General features: G+C 36.0%; 6 protein-coding genes across 10 annotated transcripts; 4 read left to right on the forward strand and 2 right to left on the reverse strand.

Moving 5' to 3' along the window:
• Nucleotides 1-3614: 3614 nt before the first annotated feature.
• LOC108862677 (NAC domain-containing protein 92-like) lies at nt 3615-5648 on the forward strand. 3 transcript variants are annotated; one of them, XM_056996100.1, is made up of 4 exons: nt 3615-3762; nt 3868-4062; nt 4672-4937; nt 5030-5648. In XM_056996100.1, the coding sequence occupies exons 2-4, from the start codon at nt 3909-3911 to the stop codon at nt 5510-5512; spliced, it is 903 nt and encodes a 300-aa protein (XP_056852080.1). In that variant the 5' UTR covers nt 3615-3762; nt 3868-3908; the 3' UTR covers nt 5513-5648. The 3 variants fall into 3 exon arrangements, with proteins under 3 accessions (XP_056852080.1, XP_056852081.1, XP_018492387.1); XM_056996101.1 differs by having other exon boundaries at nt 3615-3755; XM_018636885.2 differs by lacking the exon at nt 3615-3762 and having other exon boundaries at nt 3791-4062.
• Nucleotides 5649-5741: 93 nt separating this feature from the next.
• LOC108862676 (CRM-domain containing factor CFM3, chloroplastic/mitochondrial) lies at nt 5742-9799 on the reverse strand. The gene is made up of 8 exons (XM_018636884.2): nt 8795-9799; nt 8132-8603; nt 7910-8040; nt 7082-7426; nt 6816-6972; nt 6425-6717; nt 6284-6343; nt 5742-6187 (listed from the first exon to the last, which is right to left on the reverse strand). Exons 1-8 carry the CDS (start codon nt 9701-9703, stop codon nt 6011-6013), a joined length of 2544 nt encoding a protein of 847 aa, XP_018492386.2. The 5' UTR covers nt 9704-9799; the 3' UTR covers nt 5742-6010.
• Nucleotides 9800-10244: 445 nt separating this feature from the next.
• LOC108859764 (reticulon-like protein B9) lies at nt 10245-11824 on the forward strand. The gene is made up of 5 exons (XM_018633671.2): nt 10245-10517; nt 10684-10864; nt 10964-11105; nt 11240-11309; nt 11399-11824. Exons 1-5 carry the CDS (start codon nt 10406-10408, stop codon nt 11545-11547), a joined length of 654 nt encoding a protein of 217 aa, XP_018489173.1. The 5' UTR covers nt 10245-10405; the 3' UTR covers nt 11548-11824.
• Nucleotides 11825-14631: 2807 nt separating this feature from the next.
• On the forward strand, nt 14632-17074 carry LOC108856560 (2-oxoglutarate and iron-dependent oxygenase domain-containing protein CP2). Of its 3 annotated transcripts, none has more exons than XR_001950220.2 (10): nt 14632-15227; nt 15395-15442; nt 15540-15716; nt 15802-15952; nt 16030-16116; nt 16200-16324; nt 16413-16531; nt 16597-16708; nt 16789-16875; nt 16945-17074. XR_001950220.2 is itself a non-coding variant. In XM_018630392.2 (9 exons), the coding sequence occupies exons 1-9, from the start codon at nt 14925-14927 to the stop codon at nt 16822-16824; spliced, it is 1158 nt and encodes a 385-aa protein (XP_018485894.1). In that variant the 5' UTR covers nt 14636-14924; the 3' UTR covers nt 16825-17074. The 3 variants fall into 3 exon arrangements, 1 of the variants encoding a protein (XP_018485894.1); XR_001950221.2 differs by having other exon boundaries at nt 16967-17074; XM_018630392.2 differs by having other exon boundaries at nt 14636-15227; nt 16789-17074.
• A 1428-nt stretch (nt 17075-18502) lies between these two features.
• On the forward strand, nt 18503-20781 carry LOC130501215 (WAT1-related protein At3g18200). The gene is made up of 6 exons (XM_056996102.1): nt 18503-18829; nt 18967-19029; nt 19120-19236; nt 19329-19722; nt 19796-19947; nt 20028-20781. The coding sequence occupies exons 1-6, from the start codon at nt 18642-18644 to the stop codon at nt 20164-20166; spliced, it is 1053 nt and encodes a 350-aa protein (XP_056852082.1). The 5' UTR covers nt 18503-18641; the 3' UTR covers nt 20167-20781.
• Nucleotides 20782-20783: 2 nt separating this feature from the next.
• LOC108857591 (peroxisome biogenesis protein 3-1) lies at nt 20784-22739 on the reverse strand. The gene is made up of 7 exons (XM_018631588.2): nt 22533-22739; nt 22269-22430; nt 21979-22169; nt 21777-21907; nt 21550-21677; nt 21239-21466; nt 20784-21158 (listed from the first exon to the last, which is right to left on the reverse strand). The coding sequence occupies exons 1-7, from the start codon at nt 22544-22546 to the stop codon at nt 20915-20917; spliced, it is 1098 nt and encodes a 365-aa protein (XP_018487090.1). The 5' UTR covers nt 22547-22739; the 3' UTR covers nt 20784-20914.
• Nucleotides 22740-22882: the final 143 nt, after the last annotated feature.

Below are 22882 nucleotides of genomic sequence, written 5' to 3' on the forward strand. Positions count from 1 at the left end.
ATTTAAGTTCAATTTGATAAACAAACATCTTTTTACCGGGAAAATGATTAGTTCCGTATAAATTAAGTATGTAAAATATTAGTTTTAAATGTAGTTGGCATTGATGATTAAATATTTCTCATTTATTTGATAGTATTGAAGAGAAAGAATATTCCATAATTAGGCAAGTGCAGATTTTTTTATTTCAAAAATACTTATATTGTTAATTAATTTATGTATTTACTTAATATAGGAATTATTATTGTTAAGAGATCAGTGGCATAAACTTGTAATATTAAATGTGAAGTAAGGTTAATTTTGAGACTGATTGTAGTTTTTAAATTGTTTACATGGTGTTGGTTGTTCATATGTTTTTTAGATGCTCGAGTAAACAAAATGGAGATGTTATATAAACCATTTATTAATTTGATAACATTTTAAAAAATTTAATATATTTTCTAGTGTATTTATTTAAAAACATGCTATTTAATATGTTTGTATATATCAGACACTTGTATGATGTATAAAAACTGATAATGTATGATATATTAACCGAAAATAACAGTGGTGGATAATTATGTAGTTACATATACATATATGTTAACTAAAAATAGTTTAATTATCTATTTTCCAACTGCCTAAAATTTACGCAGTTTACTAAATAAATAATAATAGGTGTATGAAGTATGAATCGATAAATAAAAATAAGATATAACTATAAATGATCAGTACATACTACATATGCTAAGTTTTTAATTTTAAAAAATGTAACATTTATGCCAAGTGGAAAAGATGGCTAAAATTTAAACACGTTTCAAATGATATCAAAACAATAATCAATAATGTATTTATGTTTTAGCTTTCAAAAAAATGTATTATTGTTTTGGTTCAGTTACAGTATTTGCTTGACCAATTGGAGAGAAATAAAATCCAAAGAATATAAATGCCTAAATGTTTGCCACCATTAATGCTTTTTGAAAACGATAATTCATTTTAGGAAATGGAAGATTGACGTTAGCACAATATTAGGAAATCTGGGTGTAACAGAGTACAATTTTTAAGAAAACTAATATTTGTTACTTATTTTGAGTTTGATTTATTAAGTTAATTATGGTTAAAATGGAATATTGAATGGCATTAGGATGTAATTAAAATGTTATTTCAGGGTTAATTCATATGTTGTACTTCAGTTTTAATAGATTAGATGTTTTGGTCTACCAATATTGGAGTTCTAATGGACATTGAGGCCCTTCTTGGGCATTTCGTCCTTTTTCCTCTATCTTGGGCTGTGGAGGGCTTTTGACCCGAACGCTCGTGCGGATGTATATTTCAAAATATATTGCTATTTAATTTCATATTAATATTAAAACAGGATAAAAAATTTAATCTGAAAAAACCAAACGATCACAATCCGAAAGAATAATACCAAACCGATCCGAAAGAGTAATACCAAACCCGAACTAAAGTTGATTAAATATCCAACTTATTCAAAATTTGATATTTAAACAACTGAAACTATAACTAATTTGAACCGAAATATTGGATATCAATATGTATCTGAAAAAGATTTATATACTTATATATATTAATTATTTTTAGTTTTAATGTATATAAAAACATCCAGAATATATATTTTAGGTTGGTTTAAATACTTGAAAATATATAAAATAGTCAAATATAAATATATAAAATAGTCAAATATAAATATTTAATATGACAAATTGATAAATCAGACCCTTCGCAAAGATTTCTGAATGTTCGAAGGTAGGTTTTCTTAGCTTAAAATCATATATGTACGTAACTAATTTGGGAAGTTTACCAAAAAAACACTAATTTGGGAATAATTGCACAGTACACTGACTACTGAGTGATGTATAGCAACTATTGATTGCACTGAGGTGATGTATTAACAAATTTAAGCGTCGTAATTAGACAAAAGGGACAGGAGAGTAAAGGGACATTGAAGTGATCTCATTACGCACGTGGACCCGATTAGAATCTGTTTGTCGGTAGGATTTCAACCCAACAATAAGACGACACGTGACACTGTAGCATTGCGGATTTTGCGGTCACGTTGATAAAATACATGACGCCAATATTAGCGTAATCCCATCTCTGTTCCCAAATCTTTGATCCTTTTGCTCTCTTTCCTGTTAACTTCCTTTTTCATTGCACGAGGCTTCTTAAATGGGTTACTTAGACGTTAGTGCTTTTGTATGGGCCTTGATCCTAAACAGGCTTACAAATATTTAACTTAAATGTATATGAAATCGGATGGGCTGATTCTTGGCCCATTCAAGTAGTCAATTCTAATGTGAAAACTTTCACTATTTTTCCCTGAGAAATTAGGCTGTTTGTTATTTTCTGATGACAAAATATCAATGCAAGTGTTCTATGTTGAACTGAAACTCAACCATTTGAGGTTTATTTTGTTTATATATCCATGATTTGTTATGTGGTATCATAAACAATAACAAAGGGACTTGTTAAGTATCATTCAGAATGAGAGACTTATGTTTAGTGTGGCAATACATTAGTCAAGCTTATAAAACCCTCACATGAACCCGCCAGTTCAAAGACACCATGAGTCCATGACATGTTTCCAACACCAAATGAAAAACAAGAGCAAATCTGCACAGTCCAAAGACGACTCCCTATCTTGTATTAAGAGCTCTGTTACCTGCCTCACAGAAAAAAAGAGAGAGAATATTTGTGAACAAGGAGTTACAATTTCTAATGCTGTATCGTTTATAAAAGTGAAAACAATGCTCGCAGTAAAACACAAACCATAACCGAGCGAGAACCAATTACTCACCTCAGATAGATTCAGGCTCAAAAGTACTATTCAGCTTCAACAGCTTCAGGCTTGGGACCTGATCATCAACATCAACCAAAACCTCAATGACATGGCCAATTTGCCACTAAACAGATGAAGGCGCGAAAGTTCACCGTGGAGGGACATAGGGCGGTGGTCTTTTCCCCAACCGATCCCGCGAGTGGAGTCGAGATAGCTCTGGACGAGATGACGGCATTTCTGGTATTGGTTAACGCCTTCGACGCGGTAAAATACAAGTATATGATTAGGCATTTTCATTAATCTTCCAATCAAGATATTGGGTCCACTAAATCAATATTTTTGTTAGACGAAACAATTTAACATCAAGATATAGAGGAAAAATTTACACGAAACAATTTAACATAAAGTATTAGTTAGACAACGCGAGTTATATTATATAAGGGAATATCAACGCAATCTGATCTCTTAAAATCGATTGGAGCGTATATTTTGAAAGCATGTTTTCTTAAGGAACATTTAGTTGTTTATTTGTATAAATATGGCCGTGAGATAAGCGAAAAGACAAGTGTCAATAGTGTAAGATGGATGCAATGATATGACCAAAGAAGGAGAAGCCATGCACGCATGTTCACATTACGTTGGACATTACGATTTCTTATTTTCTTTCATAGTGGGTAGCATTGGGTGAAGTTGGTTGGACAAATCTCACAAAAATCCATTATATGTTCCTATAATAATTATATTTATGCAGATATTAAGACGGATGTTATTTTGTAAACATAGTAATGTAATCTAAAAGGAACCTTAATATATACGCCGACAAATATTTTATTAAATGCTACAGTTATCCCAATGTTTTATAGTATCATAAAAAAATCGGTACGTATACGTGGATGAAATACATTGAATTGTCAAAATGTTAGCTGTGATAATCAACAGTCGAAAAAGACTACTCGCGGATGCTTCTCCCTCAAGATCGGTATTTGGTACATATAGTTTTTAGTTATATATGTGAATATATATAAACCCCATCTATGTCACAATATATATTGAAAAGCTTTTTGCTGTCGATCTCCTTTGTTCTATTCAAGGGAGCTAGAGAGAAAACCATTCTTTAAAAGAGGGCAAAAATATGGAAGAAAAACTTCCCCCAGGGTTTAGATTTCATCCTACAGACGAGGAGCTGATAACACAGTATCTTTGTCGGAAAGTCTCCGATACTGGGTTCACAGGTAAAGCTGTTGTTGACGTTGATCTCAACAAGTGTGAACCTTGGGATTTGCCAGGTAATTATACTTGAATCATCTATGTACTCTATCATATGCTTGTGTATATGTTCTCCTATGTAATCTTCAATTAACTTTTTTTTTCTTTCTTTTGATTAACCTCGAATCATTTTAAACATATATAAGGGTAGATACACCCCACAGATAATAGCTTATGTTCAATTGTGTATATATTAATAATAAAATATGCACTTTGCTTCCTTTTGTCATACTGTTGTTGTCTACATGATTTTTTAATAATTTTAGGGAAAATGTAATAATATCAATTATGTCTTCTGCAAATTTGATATAATGGATTGCTCACACCATATTTAATATTGATAGATGACAAGGTGTACCACTTGATGTAAAACCATGGGTTGTTAAAGTTGTTTTACTAATCATATGAATTCTTCAGTTTTCTTAGGTAGATTAACTAGGTTATATATGTAGGTGTATCTAGCCTACCAAACATGTGGAGACTACATGTATATGTATGTATAAAAATTCTCTAGCTAGATGGCATACAGTTCGTTGATAACTCAATATTAAACTGGACTATTATGTTGCACTTAACCACAAAATGTATGTAACTAAAATTATGTGCTAATACTTTTTGCATATTTGTAGCCAAGGCTTCAATGGGAGAGAAAGAGTGGTATTTCTTCTGCTTAAGAGACCGGAAATATCCAACCGGTTTAAGAACAAACCGAGCAACTGAAGCCGGTTATTGGAAAACCACAGGTAAAGATAAAGAGATATACCTAAGTGGAGTGCTGGTTGGGATGAAGAAAACCCTTGTTTTCTACAAAGGAAGAGCTCCAAAGGGTGAGAAAAGCAATTGGGTTATGCATGAGTATAGGCTTGAGAACAAACAACCCTTCAAATCCGCTAAGGTTAGAGATGCTAACATAAAACTGTATGAAATAAAAGTACAGAACATAATGATAATCCAATACATGATCTTGAATATCATCTTAATTTCCAGGAGGAATGGGTAGTGTGTAGGGTTTTCGAGAAGAGTACAGCGACAAAGAAACCACAAGAACAACAACCTCAATCATCTTTTGGATCTCCATGTGATGCAAACTCATCAATGGCAAATGAGTTTGAAGATATAGAGATTCAAAATATGAATACAAACTCATCAACCATCGATTACAACCATATTCATCAATATTCACAAAACGGTACTTATTATTCAGAAGACAATACTATAAGGAAGGCTGGTCTCAACATGAACATGGCTACTGATATCCCGTCTTGGTCAACAACAAGCCTACTTGGTCAGCCTTTATCTCCAATCAACTCTTTGTTGCTCAAGGCTTTCCAAATTAGGAACTCTTATAGTTTCACCAATATCAATCCTTCTACTCATCAACAAGGAGTCTCCAATATTATGCCAAAAGGTTCAAGTTCCTCTCAACCCCAACCGCAAGAGGAAGCTTTTAATATGGACTCCATTTGGTGATGAAGGGATTTAAACCACTAGTAAATTTGAAATCTCTAACTTCTTATTATATTTATGCATTCTCCATTAAACTCAATTGTATCATTACATGTACACGCTGATCATCTATAAGGTCAAGTAAATTAAGCTTCCAATATTCATGTCCACATCCTTATATGTTAGAACTTAGAACTTATATAGCTAACGATCAGAGGAAAGACTATTCCCAGAAACTTGTTGCCCAAACATATACATCACTAAACATTTGTTAAATACTTTTTAAGTAGTGTACGATAATACATTGACAAATAAACATACAATTTTTTTTCGTAAAAAAAAAGAAAAACAAATAAATTGCTCCTTGTTACTTAACACAAGTTGATGATGATGATGAATCTCTACTTTCTCTTCTTTTACCAGCAATGAACGCACATATAACCATTTCTGTTTCAAAACTCGGACAGACCTCCGAGATCATTCTCCTCCTGAGATTAAACAAAACGATGCATGCCTCATCCTTTAGCGTAATGGATAATCAGCTTCTTCTAAACTAGATATTGTAGATTCACTATCAGCTTCTTCGTCCCAGTCACTCTCATCATCCTCTGAATCATCTTTCTCCTCCTCGCCATCTTCGTCGTCGTCATCATCATCATTCTCCCATTCTGATTCATTGTACGACGGTTTTTTTGCAGTCTGCAAGAACCAGTAGGTAGTGAATGAAGTGATACAGAGCAGAGAACATGCGTGCTAAGTGAAAGTAACGAGATATTAGGAGGTGAGACCACTTACAAGTTCATTTTGCATCTGCTCTATTGTTTTCTCCAGTTCAGAGATATGCTGACTAAGTGCCTGCAATAGTGTCATCACAGAGAAATGTTAAGCTGCGATCAATTTTTTTGAGAATATAGAATTCAGCTTGGTATTACGAACCTCATGGCGTTGCATTGCGATGGAACGTTTCAATGCTTTTGCTTTTGTGAGAAGGTTTCTTGGTCTCAAGCTAATGGGTCTCTGATAATTCTTTCCACGGTAATAAATAAGAGCAAATCCTTTAGGAACCTTCTCTATTGCCACAAGAACCCCACCGCTCTCGTATTCTAGTAACCGAGCCGTGTCTTCAACAAACGCAAGACTCTTCTGTTTCGATATAAGCTTCACCAGTTCTCTGTGCTTCCAATGTAGATGCATATTCTCGATGACTCCATCGAATACACCACGGATACCTGTTAAAGAAACGGTTTAAATTCATATAAATTTGTTCCATTATATTAACACTGCACAAACTGAGGAGAGGAAGTGATTAGTCTAAAAGGACTCTCACCTAAGGGTAAGTAAGACTTCATTTTCAATCCCACTTTCCGGAACATGATTCTTTCTTCCTCAGAGATGACCTCTTGATCATAATCAGGTCCGTTTGGAACCATCGAGGCTTCTATTTTGGACAACAGTTTCTCTGCTCTTTGAAATTTCGATTGTGCCTGTCACAAGCCAACAGAGAAGTTAGACAAAAATGACTTTTACTATGAAAGTTGCGACTAAATATCTCACACAAGACTTTAAAGTTACATATTAAAAAAGTCTACTTACAAGGTTGAGTTTGTGCTGGATTCGTTTAACAACTCTGGCACTCGCGACCCTTGAAGCTTCTTCAATCATCTTTTCCCGATGATCCGGAGTTATCTCTTTCCCCCATCGGGCTTGAGCCTCATAAAACTCAGCTAGCGTGCCAGCTTCCGCTGGTACTTTGTCTCCAACAGGTTGAGTAGCCTCAATGTCTCGATTTCTTACCTTCTCTTCCACGTCCTGAATCTCTTTTGTCAACTCTTGTCTCTCCGCCAAAGTAGCTGCGACACTTGAAGGAAGGAAGTCCTTCCCACGGTATATTACAATGTAATACTTGTTTCTGAGCAGCAATACACCACCTGTCAATGTCTGTAACGAAAAGACGAGAAACAAGTGAAGAAACTTAGCTTTCTGCCTGAAAAATTTCTGCTTTATTGCTGCCTAAGCAAACGGATTAACAAATGTTCAATAAAAGCTCACATTCACATGCATGGGTCTTATATTTCATTTAGTTTTCTATTTCCATAGCTTAGATATTAACATCGAAGCTCAAGGAATAACCAGTTTAGACTCTAGAAACAATAGATGAACAATTATACAAAACACTTCTTCAAGTTTCTAATTCTCGCTAACCACCAAGTTGTGATGAATCATTGAATTTCAATATGATTATAAATCATTAGATTGGAATATGAGTGTATTTCTAAATATCCAGACAATAATTGGGCTTAGGGGAATGACAAATACTTCTCTGCTATGTTCTATCAATATGTGAGACTGTGTTAGTACTTTTTATCTCAGCAGTTAACTTTTCACTGTCATTTGACATTAGAGAAGAAGAGAAAAGAAAACCTTTATCTCTTCCGCCATCAGTTTGTTGTTTGTATTCTGGATACCTCGCTTCACGGCTATCTTTGCAATCAGACTTTTCTCCCAGAGCTTGAGTATAGCAGCTGACAATCCTTGGTGATTTCTATTCCTACCTGTAAAAGTGCATATTCAAGAGTACATTTTAGCACACCAAATAGATCTCCAATCTAGAAATTCATCTACAAATTAGAAAGCATATCTTACCAAGAGCAAAATGGCAGGGGAGAGTTTTACCAATCTTCCTCAGATTTGTCATCTCAGCATTAGTCAAATTTGATCTCATCCCAGTAGGAAGAAGCCTGAACGGTGTTTTATAACCAGGAATCGTAGGAGGTAGCAGGTCGGCGTCCACAGGTAGCACACCAGTACCCCAATACTCTTGAAAACGTGGGCCTAAGCTGTCTAATAGTTTGTTAAACTCAGCTTCTTCTTCTGTCATACTCTCCTTGCGAATCGGGTTCTTGACAATCGGATCTTTGATTTCCGGGTGTGCATTTTGATTACCATCTTTGGCGTTTGTTGCTTCGTCACCAGCAGAAGATACATCAGGTACAAAAAGTGCTTCTTCAGGTCTAGCTATTTGATTAGAGATTGCAGAAGGTCCTTGGTAGTCACGTCCACGGTAAACCACCATCACACTTCCTGCTCTCCATATCACCATTCCACCGGTTCGACGCTGCCCCATTAAGAGAGTAAATCCATATCAGTTACCAATAAACATCTCCTATAACTCAAAAAAACTGAACTCCTAATCCCAAGATAGATCATTACTAAGCTTCTACTGTTCTAATTAAAGATCTAGGACCATTCTATTATAGAACTAAGTTGAAAGGAATCAATCAAGTAATGAAAGGGAAGGGAAGAGACCTCAACAATCTCATGAGCCGTCCTCATGTCACGTGCAAGCACCTCATGGAACTTAAACCTCACGAGCTCTTCTTTCCTCCAAGTGTCATGAATCTTCTCCATCACTGCCTGCGTAAGCCCAGCCTTCGGTATATTAATCCTCACCCTCAGATACATTCCGTCTCTCCTCAGCCTCCTTAACTCAGAATCCTCAATCGTAAGCTCCGCCAGCGACGGAGCTCTAGCTCTCCTCTTCTTCGCCATCGCCACTCCTCCTCCATCTCCTTCGTTCCTCTCCCCCACCTGTTCTTCCTCGTTCTTCTCCCACGGCAACAACACATCGTCCTCATCGTCACTGTCTTCTTCTTCTTCTCCCTCAGCGAGCATCACATCAGGCCTCACCCACTCTCTCTTCAACAAATCACCCAACCTCTCTTCTCCGGTCACCGGCTTCACATCCTCCACATCGTCGTCCTCCTCCACCTCCTCGTCGTCAGAAGCTGCTAATCCTAAGTTCCGTAGGCGAAGAACGATCCTCTCAATCGCGTTCTGTCCCTTATCCTTCTCCAGATACCGTAGTTTCGCTTCGGCGGCTTCCTCCTCCTCCGACGACTGGATTTTACCTCGCTCCTTCCCGGCGTGGTTTTCGGAAGATGGAGGCCACTTGTCTATCCAAGGAGGGGTGGGTTTAGGGCTCCGGTGATCCGATCGGCGGTTGTTATGGCTCCTGTTGTTGCTGCTGCTTCTGCGCTCGCTCGTACGGAGCGAGGAGAACGGTTGAATGATGTGACGCGCAGGTTTCGCAGTTAGCGAGTGGAATATCAACGCGTGGAGCGAAGGGGAAGAAGAAGAGTAGTAGCGGGAGGTGGAGGTCAGAGGAAGAGAGCTTCTCAGTGGCATTTCTGTAATATTAGTCGGAATCAAAGCCATTCAACTGTTGAGAAGTTATCTTCTTCAGGGAACTGTCTTCTTAGCCATCGTTTGGATTTCGAGAATATATGAGTTTGCAGGCGGATAAGCTGGAGAAGAAAAAAAGACGCATGACCTTGTAGATAAGACTGTTAATGGGCCTTATGAAAACAAGACTATTAATGGGCCTTGTTGGTTTACTTTCGCTTTGGTATATATATATATTGGTCAAAATTCTCGTAAATGTTTGGGCTTTTGTGTGATATTGTTACTTTAGTATGAATTCGAATTAATTTCTTAAGAGAAACTAGTAACATATGATCGTCAAAAAAGATGTAGTAACGTCGGAATTAATATATAGGAGATGTTGTGATGCGTCTAAAATATACATGCAAAATAGGAACTTATGTAATTAAGGGGTTTGGATGACAAAAAAAAAAAAGAAAAAAAAAGGGGGTTTTGAATTCTTTATGTAGTGAACATGAAACACATGGGAGAAGGAATAGGGGAAAAACCATTCCCAATTCTTTGCTTGTTTTATGAAGAGATGTTGTTACCTTTGTTCCCAAGCCTAGAACCTCTCTTGTCTCTCTACCTAGCTTAATTTGTTATATTTCTTGCTTTCCCCTTCAATTTTTTCAAACCCATCACCACGAGTTTACATATACATATCAATATCAGAACATTAATTTAATTTGTAAGCGGTCATATTTTCATCCAATCATGCCAATCTTTGGGGGATCTTCTGATTCTGAAGACGAAAGAACAATGCATCAAACGACTAAGTTCTTCAATCGCCAACGATCAATTCACTCTATATTTGGAGGAGGCAAATGTATTTATTTCTCTCCTTTCTCTAACTTTATATCGGCCTAGTCACTCATGACGAGTATATGTACGTGAATATATATAGCTAGATGTGCATATAAATTCGAAAAATCATTCATGTTTCCTACAAATGATATTGCAGTCAATCACGAAATTTATATTTATGACTACAGTTGCGGATATTTTGTTATGGAGAGAGCCAAAAATAGCTGCAACTTTGCTGATAGGAGTTAGTCTCTTCTGGTTCTTGATGGAAGTAGTGGAATACAATTTCATACCCCTAATTTGTCATGCTTCCATGACTTCTATGATTCTTTTCTTTATTTGGTCCACTGCTTCTGATTTTCTCAATTGGTAATTTATCTATCTTTCATTAATCTTTTCGAGTTCAATCATAAAACATATATATATATATATATAAAATTTCCGAGCATTATTCCTAAATATATGAAGGGAAAGGCCAATTATACCAGAAGTGGTACTAGACGAATCTTCTTTCAAGGAATTAACAAGAAGCTTTCACGATAGATTCAACAAAATCCTCTCCAAGCTTCTAGACATTGCTTGTGGAAGAGATCCTCCACTCTTTTTCCTCGTAAGATGTTAAATTAATCATATATCCTTTTTTCAAAAAAAAAATGTTGAATTAATCATCTCAATACATCTATATTTTCAATTATATATATATATACCAATAAACTCTAATTGCTATTATTTTCCTATTTTCAGACAACCGTCTCACTTTATATCATCTCCATCATCGGGACATATTTCAACTTTATGAATCTTTTGTTCATAGGTAAGAACTATAGTTAGTTATTAGAACATGTATAGATTTAACTATTGATTATCAGCAGAAGATTAATTAATGCACATTGTGCCGTTTAGGGTTTATAAGCATGCAAACGTTGCCGGTTATGTACGAGCTGTACGAGGATGACGTTGATAGAGTGGTGAGGAAGCTGTACAGAAAAATTGACTCGAACGTTCTTAGCAAGATCCCAAGAGGAACTGTCAAAAGCAAGAAACATACTTAAAATATTTTTTTATATATTAATTCATGTATAATCAGAATTTATGCATATATTGTGTGCCCTAATCCATTGCTTAACTATGCCTATGCTCTGGGCCGGACTTGCTTTCCGGCAAGGCGGCAACAATTCTGTAACTGTAAGACATACACACTATACTGGTTATCCTTTTCTAATGGTTCCCTGAGTGGAATCCACTTCTAGCCAAATATCAACTGTGATTTCTTCCTAATGAAATCAGTCCAATAATATGGCATCAGTTATTCCAATATATGATCTTTTGTCAAATGTTCCAATATATGATTGTCAAAAGTTTTTGTACTCTTAATTTTGCAAGTATTCATAAGCTTTTTTTTTGTAAAAAATCCGTAAGCTTTTTAAAACGTTTTATATATTATTTGGGAATAGATACATGACTAACATGCGTTAACGTGTGTCGAAATGCACCCACCATCCATATTGCATTTAGATGGTTATAACTTATATAATGGAAAGACCATGAGAATTTTCGTGGGTGGTTAATACATCATCTTTAACTATTCTTTACTGACAAAATAAATAATAACAATATCAGAAGTATCGAAGAAGACAAAAACATTTTCAACGATACAAAGTCTCTCGATCGACTAGTACACCAAATATGAATTTCAAATTCAATGGTCTACATACATTCTACAGTCTACACTACAACAAGACACAAACTGGTACTGTAATGGAGAAAATGGGTCACACAAGTTGCAGCTTTAAATGAATACTGGTACTCATCCCTCTCGATCAATTTCAATCTATTATTACCACATGTGCCACTCTGCAATGAAAACTCCATTTTCAATTATCAATAATGATTATCTCATCACTATAGTACTCTTCCCCACTTATTTAATTCTTTTGTATTTCTCTCTAGATTCCATAACATTATAAGTTGTTTTAGTTCCTTTCTTTTACCTCTTCTCTTTCTCATCAATAGGAAAACTAAAAATACTATCAGTTCCAACATTTTCACCCTCGCTTTTTCTCCAAGTTGCATGTATATTCCCAGATTTGGTATTAATGGAGTTTCACATTTTACCCAGAGTAAGTAAAGAAGATAAAATAAACGATAATTACAAAGAAAGAGGACAGACCCATCTCTACCCAAAGTACATAGTTCTAGCTAATAAACAATATTTAGAAAAAAACCTACTTAAAATAAAAATAATATTTGACCCAACAAATATTTGTTTGGCAAAATTACACAAGATTTAAATATATTTAAGATGATCGTGTTTAAAAAACTAAGTTTTTTTCAAACCATTTTAAAAAACTATATATGTTAGTCAATTATATTATACCGTTTACTCCACAATATTGGGACTGTTTCAATGTTACCAGACTTTAAAGTTCATTACTATATATGAAAAATCATGGTTTACAATGTCTATGTATCTGTCAGAAAGTTGATTAAAACTGATTCTATATCTAAGAAAAGTACAAAGTATACATTTGTAATTATCCAACAAAAAGTTATGAAAGAGTTTAAATCGTAAATCTTAAATAAACGTCAAAGTGAATATTTTTAGAGTCTTTCCAACTTAGGATAATTAAAATTATTTAACAAACTTAAAAATTAAAAATATTTATGATCATCTAAGACACTGTTAGAGATTTATGGTCATTTATATAATTGAATGCTAGACAGTAGTCACGAATTTACTATATCCAAAAGTTGCTATTTTTGGTTGTCGGTTGAAACACACGAAAGGTTGCTTTTTTTGTTCTTAAGAGTTTGTTGGACAGGTTAAATTGGTATTGTGACCTATCCACCTCTCACATTGAAGACGTACGGTTAGCTGGTGGGTAGGGTTTTTGGCAGGCATAGCCAAACTTTGACCTAGAAAATATCTCATCCACAACCCACATGATTATCACATTGATTGGCTCGTTTTTTTAGCTTTGTTAGAGACGCTGATACAAACAAAAAAAATATGTTCGATCAAGTAGATGCATGCCAAATATTGTAAAGAACAGTGTTCTGATCTATGCAATAAATTAGAAACTCTAACAATATATACACTTTGTCTAGTCGATGCATAAACTTATGTTCCAACGTTGTGCTTATTGATTTTTGATTCAAGCCAATCTCATAAGATTTGAAATCATAATCAGAATTACTTAATTATCATATGATTTTATGTTGAATTGTGTGTGAAAGGGAACGTACATGAAGAAAGAGTCAAAGTTTTTGTGGTAGAGCTCTTTCAGCTTTCTCCTATATATACACACACCACTCCATAACCCCTTTATCACTTCAGACATGATTCCTTATCGTCTATATGTTTACACATTTATATATGTGAGTATACTTTATGATGTTGCATATATATTCACATACACACACAAGTATAGGTTTGAGAGTGATGCTGGTTGTTGACAGAAGATAGAGAGCACTGAGGATTACATGCAAGTACATATATATGTATCATCATCACACCCGCCTGTGGATGATAAAAGATGTGAAACAAATTCAAGAGAGAGAGAGAACGAGAATGAGAAAGAGCCTGCATGTCTACTCTTTTGTGCTCTCTATACTTCTGTCACCACCATTATTTCATCTTCTCTCTTACCTATATCTATACACACATATATACATTCACACTTCTGCTTCAATACTTACATTGGTTCATGCATCTCACATATACTAATCAGGTTAAGCCAAAAAAAAAAGAAAAAAAAAAGATTAATAAAACAATTGTCCATATGGAAATTAAAATTAGATAATTTATGATACTAGTTTAATAATTTAGGTTTAAATAAAAAATTAACATTATAAATTAAAATTTGTTAGCTATATTGCTAGTCTGTGTAAGGTATAGAACTTTATCTAGACTATAATTTTTCTTGTCACAAGTCCATATACTATTATTTAAAAAATATTTTTGCTAATTTATCATGTTTATCATAATTTTAGACTAAATTATTAGTTTTGATAATAAAATTAGTGATTAATACTCAACGATCCAAAATCAACATACTTTAAATAAATAAAAATCTGCACAAGTGCGTTATTTAGTTAAACCTTATTCAAGAAAGTTTTATGAACTAAAACAAAGTTTCTGTATAAATTTCTAATTAATATCTTTACAGGTAATCCTTATTTATCAGTTTATAGTACCAAGCAACGGGTTGGAATGATATTATGGGCCTCGAAATGGGCCGGAAAATCATGTGATAGGAGATTTCGTGCGTAATTTTAATTATTAAAAAAAAGAGGAAATAGTCTTCAGAGGGAACCCTAACTTCAACGGGAACCCAAAATCAAGATCCCCCAGATTTGGATTCTTTGAAATGTATTGTTCTGCTCAACAACCCTAACTTTCTCACTTGAATTGCTGCTCTCCACAGTAATGTCAAGCGACCAGCGAGAAGCTCAGCAGGAGACGACAACGACAACGACGACGACGGTGGACGGTAGCGGAACTACGGCGATGAGAGCGACGACGTTTTCTTCTCAGAGACTGAGGATAAACCCTAACAACGAGCATAGGCCTGAGAGTTACGAGGACCTGAAGCTCGATTTCCCCAGCGCGGTCTACTCTAGTCTCGAGAAGTACTTGCCGCAGCAAATCTTGGCCTCCGACAGGGAAGAGAAAGTCAAATTCATGACTGACATTATGCTCAGGCACCTTCCCCACGGAGAGCGTTCCAGAGTGAGTTCAAAAGTTTGAACCTTTACTTGACTTCTTCACATGGGTCTGTTAGTTTCTTGTAGATTGGACCTGAACACTTTTGGAAAGTTGAAGACTTTATGATTTGTTTGCTCAAAGTTTTGACCTTTGAGAAAGTATGCTTATTTGTCTTATGCCTTATGGTACAGGCTCATAGGCACAGCGTCTATAGGCAGAAGATAATAACTAACTATCAGGTGTGAATCCCTTTCTTGATGTTGACTGTGTTCGATATTGGCGCTGATCCAGTTCATTCAGCTTGTAGTTTTTAACATGTTTTTTTTCTCCTGCCAGCCACTTCATAAGGAGTTGTATACTCTATCTCCTGTGGACTGCTTCGTCCCCTCTTTCATGAAGGCGATCAATGAGAGCTCCGAGAAAAGCTTCAGAAGCATCATATCTGAACCGTCTCCTGGTGTTTTTGTCTTTGACATGCTCCTACCTAGCTTCTGCGAGATGATGCTAGCCGAGGTTAATGTGCATCCTTTCTTTTTTTTGTGTCTCTATGACCCTGTCTTTATATGTTTTATTCATGTGGTACTGTTTGACCCTGCAGGTAGAAAATTTTGAGAAATGGGTGGGTGAGACAAAGTTCCGAATCATGAGACCAAACACCATGAATAAATACGGTGCTGTGCTTGATGACTTTGGCTTGGACAGCATGCTTGACAAACTCATGGAGTCTTATATACGTCCCATCACCAAAGGCAATATATAAGTGAAATCCAATACACACTATTATTAAGGCTAAAAAGTTACTTACCACATCTTTTTTGTTTTGTAGTATTCTTCAGTGATGTAGGTGGAGCAACTCTGGACTCTCACCATGGGTTTGTTGTTGAATATGGGAAAGATAGGGATCTTGATTTAGGTGAGAGACCCCTACCCTGCAGAATTTTCAACTGACCTTACTAGTTTGTCTTAAAATTTCTGTTTGAATTATAAATTGTGCAGGCTTTCATGTGGACGATTCAGAGGTAACACTGAATGTTTGTTTGGGTAACCAGTTTGTGGGTGGGGAGTTATTTTTTCGTGGGACTCGGTGTGAGAGACATGTTAACACAACAACAAAGTCAGATGTATGCTACTCTTTTTCTTTAAGTTGCTTACTTCTCGCATAACATTTTACATCTAAAGCTTGAACAAGTGTTTTATTACAAAAACCAGGAAATATATGATTATAGTCATGTACCGGGGCAAGCTGTGCTTCACCGTGGGCGCCACCGCCATGGTGCCAGAGCCACAACATCTGGACATCGAGTCAATATGCTTCTATGGTGCAGAAGGTAAGTAGTAATATACCAAATGAGTCTTGCTAATTTCCACTTTCTTATCAAGCTTTTCCTTGCAGCTCTGTGTTTAGAGAGCTCAAAAGTCATCAGAAGGAGTTCTCAAGCTGGTGCGGAGAGTGCTTTTGTGAAAAGAAAGAGGAGAAAGGAAGGGCGCTTGATGCTCTAAGAAAGGTAAAATCATTTTAATTGATCAAGTCTCTTTAACCATAAGGTGTTAAATATAATACATGTGCTCCTTATCGCTATTGCAGAAATTGGTTAAAGCAGTGCGTGCACCCCAAGATTGATGAAGAAACTTATATTTGGATGACGCTTAAAGAATTTGCTCCTGTTTTAAGGTGACTTAAAACTGAGCTTGTGTAGAAATCATTTGAGCTAAACGGTTCCTTATTTTAACTTTTTCTCAGCTGTTTTGTAATGTACATGAAGTTTTAGTCTCAGCTTCACCTATACCACAAGAGGAGCTGTATTGTTATCTGACATTGTTGCGAGTGTAAGGAACCTCTAAAAGCTCCATATATGAGTTAACTTCGTTAACAGTGAGTGTGTTCTTCTTCTTTACCTTTGTGGTCTCTGTTGAATGGAAAGAAGTGTTAGGGCTTACTTTGCAACGTTGACCTAAATAATGGAAGAGAGAAGTAAAGATGTGAATGTGTTTTGTATCTGTCTACTTAGTTTATGGCAAGACAAATCGAAATTGGTTGTGAAACGGTACTACCAACCTGATTGAGTTTGACTTTTAGGTTGTTTCATTGAATCCTTGTGAATCTGTTTATTTATGACTTTTTGTTTATTTGTATTACTTGCATTCATTTTCTGATTTCTCGGTATCTTTTTGAGTATCTAAGTTTATACGATATGTATATGTGAAACGGTATCTTTTAGGTTTCTTGTTGATCTGATGTTCTAGAAAAAAAGATTTGGTCTCTCGGTGTTTCCCGGTTTATCGTTGATCTTTGGTGATCAGATGTTGTTCTGCTTATTGTGTTTAAGTTGTGATCTCTTGATTTTTATTTTATTCTTTGGAAACAAAGTTGAGATCTCTTGAATATATAATTAAATGCAGAGGTTTTTCCCATCATGAGCTGAGAAATGGAGAGAATCTTGCATGTGTCCCACGAATAATAGAAAAGGCTAGAGAGTACTAGTTACTTCAATTATGATCATCATAAAATTATTTATAGAACTATATAGTTCCTTGTCAGTTGTCACATTAAAATTTCAGTAAACTATAAATTTCAATATATATTTTGGTAAGATCATAGTTTTATATTGAAGCTGATTAATGGTACATATAGTTGCAGCCGTTTGTATACTCTAATGACATGGATAAAAGACCAGGTTAACTGAAAAAACGGTGGTTGCTCCTTGAATATTTTATTATTCAACATCTTACTCAAATTATTCATATACAAATGGATTGATTATTGATGGTTTTTCCATATTCAAGACAAGATGCCTAATTGTGAGGTTAGATCACATGCTGTTCGATTCCTTAAAGGCATTATTACAAAAGAAAATATACTGTAACAGAAATGTACCACAAGGGAAGATGAATGTACCACAAGGGAAGATGAATGCTTAATAAACAAACATGTGCTTTCACTTGCTTTTGCCTTCGCACATAAGAAAGATTCAAGTTACCTGAACTCCTGGAGTTAAAGAGAGTTGTCTCATTTTCACGGTCAAGACATAATCCAAATTCAAAACTGTTAAGTGTATGTGGGAATTGAAGAACATTAAAAAACGTAGAAATGTTACTATCAACATATACATGTCCTTACATATCTAAGTCACATAAACATTCAACCTCCAAATCGTATTATTATAGTCAAGTAACCATCTTACATCACCAATATATGATTAGTCATAATCATTGATTACAAATAAATTAAGTACCCTACTTGAAGAAATGATGGACCATTCTGTTACCACTAAACCCAATAATCATCCAATTGATTTATTATAAACAGTAATGATTATTTTCTGTGTTTAAATCTCAAGTCTACCACTACACACATTCATATAAGAGCAAACCTTTGATGTGCTAACCAAACACCAAAAAAAAAAAGAGAAGAGCTCAAGAATAAGAAAGAAGAAGAAAATGGCCAAAGTAGTATCAGAGAAGATGAAGCTTGTGGTGGCATTGATCACACTTCAGTTCTGTTTTGCAGGCTTCCACATTGTCTCCAGAGTTGCTCTTAACATTGGTGTCAGCAAAGTTGTGTACCCTGTTTATAGGAATCTTCTTGCCCTTCTCCTTATAGGTCCTTTCGCTTACTTCCTTGAAAAGTAAGTCCTTTCTTCTCTCAGAGTTCTAGGGTTTGCTAGAATAAAAGGGTGCGTTTGTTTCTCATATGGGTTTATTATGTAACTTCTAGAGTAAAATTCAAAATTGTTATTTGTTAACAATGCATTTGTTTCAACAGAAAGGAAAGGCCTCCACTCACTATCTCTTTACTGGTTCAGTTTTTCCTCTTGGCACTCATTGGGTAAGCAGAACAAAACAAGACTCCATTTGTTTCCTTAATCCTAAAATCATTACTTATGTAGTTTAACTCTTTTGTGTGTTTTAACATCAGAATCACAGCAAACCAAGGATTCTATCTATTGGGACTGTACTATGCAACTCCAACTTTTGCTTCCGCAATGCAAAACTCTGTTCCTGCCATCACTTTCATCATGGCTTGTGCCCTACGGTACCTAACATTTAACAACCTCTTTTTCTGAAAATATCGTTTTAGTCATGTTCTTCTGTGAGTAAAACATTGTTATTTCTCTGTGTATCAAGGTTGGAGCACATAGACTTGGTGAAGAAACACGGTGTGGCCAAAGTATTGGGAACCCTAGTGAGCATCGGTGGAGCCACAGTGATCACATTGTACAGAGGGTTTCCTATGTTTCACAAGGGCCTTAACTTGCATGAGGATGAAGAGACAGTATCTAACAAATCTCAGAACTGGACAATGGGATGGTTATACCTTATGGGACATTGTCTGTCATGGGCTGGTTGGATGGTTCTTCAAGCTCCTGTGCTAAAGAAGTACCCAGCAAAGCTTACACTAACATCGTTCACATGTTTCTTTGGCCTGGTTCAGTTTCTGGTCATTGCTCTGTTTGTGGAAACTGATCTCAATAACTGGATCATTGTCTCTTGGGAAGAGCTCTTCACCATCCTATATGCTGTAAGATCTCTCTTTTCCTTCATCTAAATCGGTGAAGTTAGCTAAATGAATCTTCCCTTGGTTGTGGTTATAGGGAATAATAGCGTCAGGGTTAGTAGTTTATCTTCAGACATGGTGTATCTACAAAGGCGGTCCTGTCTTTGTAGCAGTCTTCCAGCCTCTCCAGACACTTCTTGTTGCTGCAATGGCGTTTCTTGTTCTTGGTGATCAGTTGTACTCTGGAAGGTAAAGACTTTGAAAGGCTATATAGTTAACGAGTTTTGTTCTTCTCGGTTTCTGGTTCTAACTCAATCTTTGCTTTACAGTGTTCTTGGTGCAGTGTTCATAATGCTGGGACTCTACTTAGTTCTTTGGGGAAAGAATGAAGAAAGAAGACAGAAGGTTGAAGAGACAAGTCAACAAGATCCAGAGTCTCTAACCAAACATCTACTCGAGGAACACTGATTCTGAATTGTTTACACTTCTCTGTACATACACACACAAGAACTTGGCCAAGACAGCTGCTCCTCAAGTGGGTCTTTTTTTTTATTGGGGTCAAAATGGGTCTTTACACTTTTCATACAATGAATCAATATTCTAGTCGTTTTACTTTTTGAGTTGTAATCAAAATTGGGTTGCAATTAATGAATAAAATGAAAAGAAGATTAAAACTGAATCAAAGTTGACAATGAAGAAGGTAAAATAGTATTTTATGTTCTGGTTTTTGGTCTGGTTGTTGACAGACCAATGAGCTGGTGAAACTAAATATTCATGCAACTATGTACTGTATATTAAGCTTTTATACAACGAATCTGTAACATTTGAGTCGAAGCACTTGAAGTCTCTGGTGAACCACCACCTGCAATCAGGAACCTCTTGCTCACCAGACACCTGACAACACATAAAGCATCAATGTACATCAGCAGCATGGCTCCCCTTCTTGTCAAAAACCAAACCTTTCACAGTGTCAGTGTGTATCATCCACTCTCACCAAGCTACTTAACAATCTTGATATCAAGCAAATCCACTATCTCTGGCTTGTCCAGATCAATAACCGAAAGAACTGCATCTACAAGCTAAAGGAGCAAGCAATGTAGAGTACTGGCTAATAACCTTACTGTTCATCTTGATTTGATTCATATTGAACAATTATTCTCGGTATGTGTCTACTTTGTTGAAATGCATAACATAAAATCAATTTGGCAATTTGCAACTATAGTGGCATGTTTGAGTATAAAAGAGTAAAAAAGTGTTGAACTTCAGGCAAATCTCTGATGAGTTGCAAGAACCGGTTCTCTTCCGGTACAGCTGAAATCTCCGGCACAGTCTTCTCAATCTGTGGAATGAGCTTCGCCAGTTGCATCCCTGCAGCCAAACCTGTCTGCTTCTCCATCTCCTCTACTAACGCTACGGTACAAGACTTGAGCGAGATCTCTGCTACATTTGTAAACTCAGTGCTGCAACAACAAAGAAATGAGGACAAAGGGTGTGAAGAAATGGACTTGCAAGTTAAAGAGCATAACACATTCTATTCTACCTTGTGAGTACTTCCCGTGTCTCGTTAATGAGTCGATGAAGCTTGGTGCCAGTTACATCTGAAGAGGAGCCATCAGTGGGGTTGTCTCTTGGACTCATTGTCGTGTCTTGTGCCATCATTAAATAATCAACCCAGTGATGTGGACTTCCAGTGCTCATAAACACATCAAGAATCCGAATCACAGTTTCTTCAAGAGTTCTTGTGGTTAACACATCTTTTAACTGCTTTCTGCAATCAAAGCAGGCATCATTAGATTGATTTCATCCTTTAAGAACTTTGATAAAATCTAATGTAAATGTAAATGTAACTACCCCTTGAGAACTTCTTTCACTGCACTCTTGATATTGGAAATCAAACTAGGAATGCCATTGGTTGCAAGATAATCAGCACTTGTCAAGAACTTTTTCTCGTCCTCTCTATCTATGAGATCTATCTCTTCCTGTGGAGAAAAAAAAAATAACAAACTGAATTTTACAACCAGAAGAACAAGTCAAGTGGGTTTTGATAAATAAAAGAGATAACAAAAAGAGGGGCTTACAAGTAAATGGGAGGTGGTAAGACCTGTAGCAGTGTCGATATATAAGTGTCTGCCCAAAATGTTGACTTGGACCCTAATGTACAAACTAAGCATAGTCACTGACCACAGCGACAGAACCATTCTCGTGAAACCTGGAAAGCAAAAATAAAAAGAGCGTTTTAATGAGAACCAAAGAGAGGACAAGTAAGGAGGAGCTACGCACTCAAAATCTTGAGCTCATTCCAAAGGTGAAGCTTCTCAGAAGGAGCAAGCGTTCCTTTTCCTTTACTTAACGTCTCCATAATAAAAGAGACATGGATCTCTTCAGCAATGCGGATACTCAAGCGGCGCAAGGCGTGAGGCAATGTAGTTATATCAGCAATCATCTGAATGTTGTCGAAATGAGCCTTCATTCTACCAAAAAAAAAATAGTTACAGAAACACTGAGAAAACTGTTCTGAGATTAAAAAAAGGAAAAGACTTTTTATGCTGTGGGGGTTCAAAGAAGGTAACTGGGTTTTGATGATATCGTCATTGTGACGCTCGTCGGCGAGCTCTCGCTCCAGGTCGGCGAGGTTACGAGTGTGGGCGTTGTATAGCTTGTAAAGCAAGTAGCCACTTCCTAAACAGGTCGTAGTCACCAGAATCTTCCTTCTGTGCTTCCTCCATAACCCCCTAAACGTTGCCCAAACAAAAACGCAACGAAGATAAACCAATAGCGAGAGAGAAAGGAATAGATGAACACACGGATGGAGTTAGTGGAGGAGAAGAAGAAACCTGATTAAATCCATGGCCTTTTTTTTTTGGATTCGAACCAACGAACTAATGAAGGTTCTGTCGGAGGGATGGGATGGGATAGGAAAGGAAGGTGTGGTTGGCTTATCAGTCGTTTTGGATTTTTTTTTGAGGTAAAAGGATAAAAAGTGATGCAACTTTTCCGGCGAGATATGGTTCCTTTTTGTTTAGTTCCGATCTACTGAATTAAATGAATGTTATCACTTCGAAGCCAAACCGATATTATTCTCTACTTTATTTTTCGTATTTTAATTGAAATGATCGGTTCTTTTGGTTTATATGTGTTCGGTTTAGAATAATCGTAACAGATTTGAATATGGTTTTGGCTAGTG

Source organism: Raphanus sativus, unplaced genomic scaffold, assembly GCF_000801105.2.
Source record: "Raphanus sativus cultivar WK10039 unplaced genomic scaffold, ASM80110v3 Scaffold0128, whole genome shotgun sequence".
Taxonomy (NCBI): Eukaryota; Viridiplantae; Streptophyta; class Magnoliopsida; order Brassicales; family Brassicaceae; genus Raphanus; species Raphanus sativus.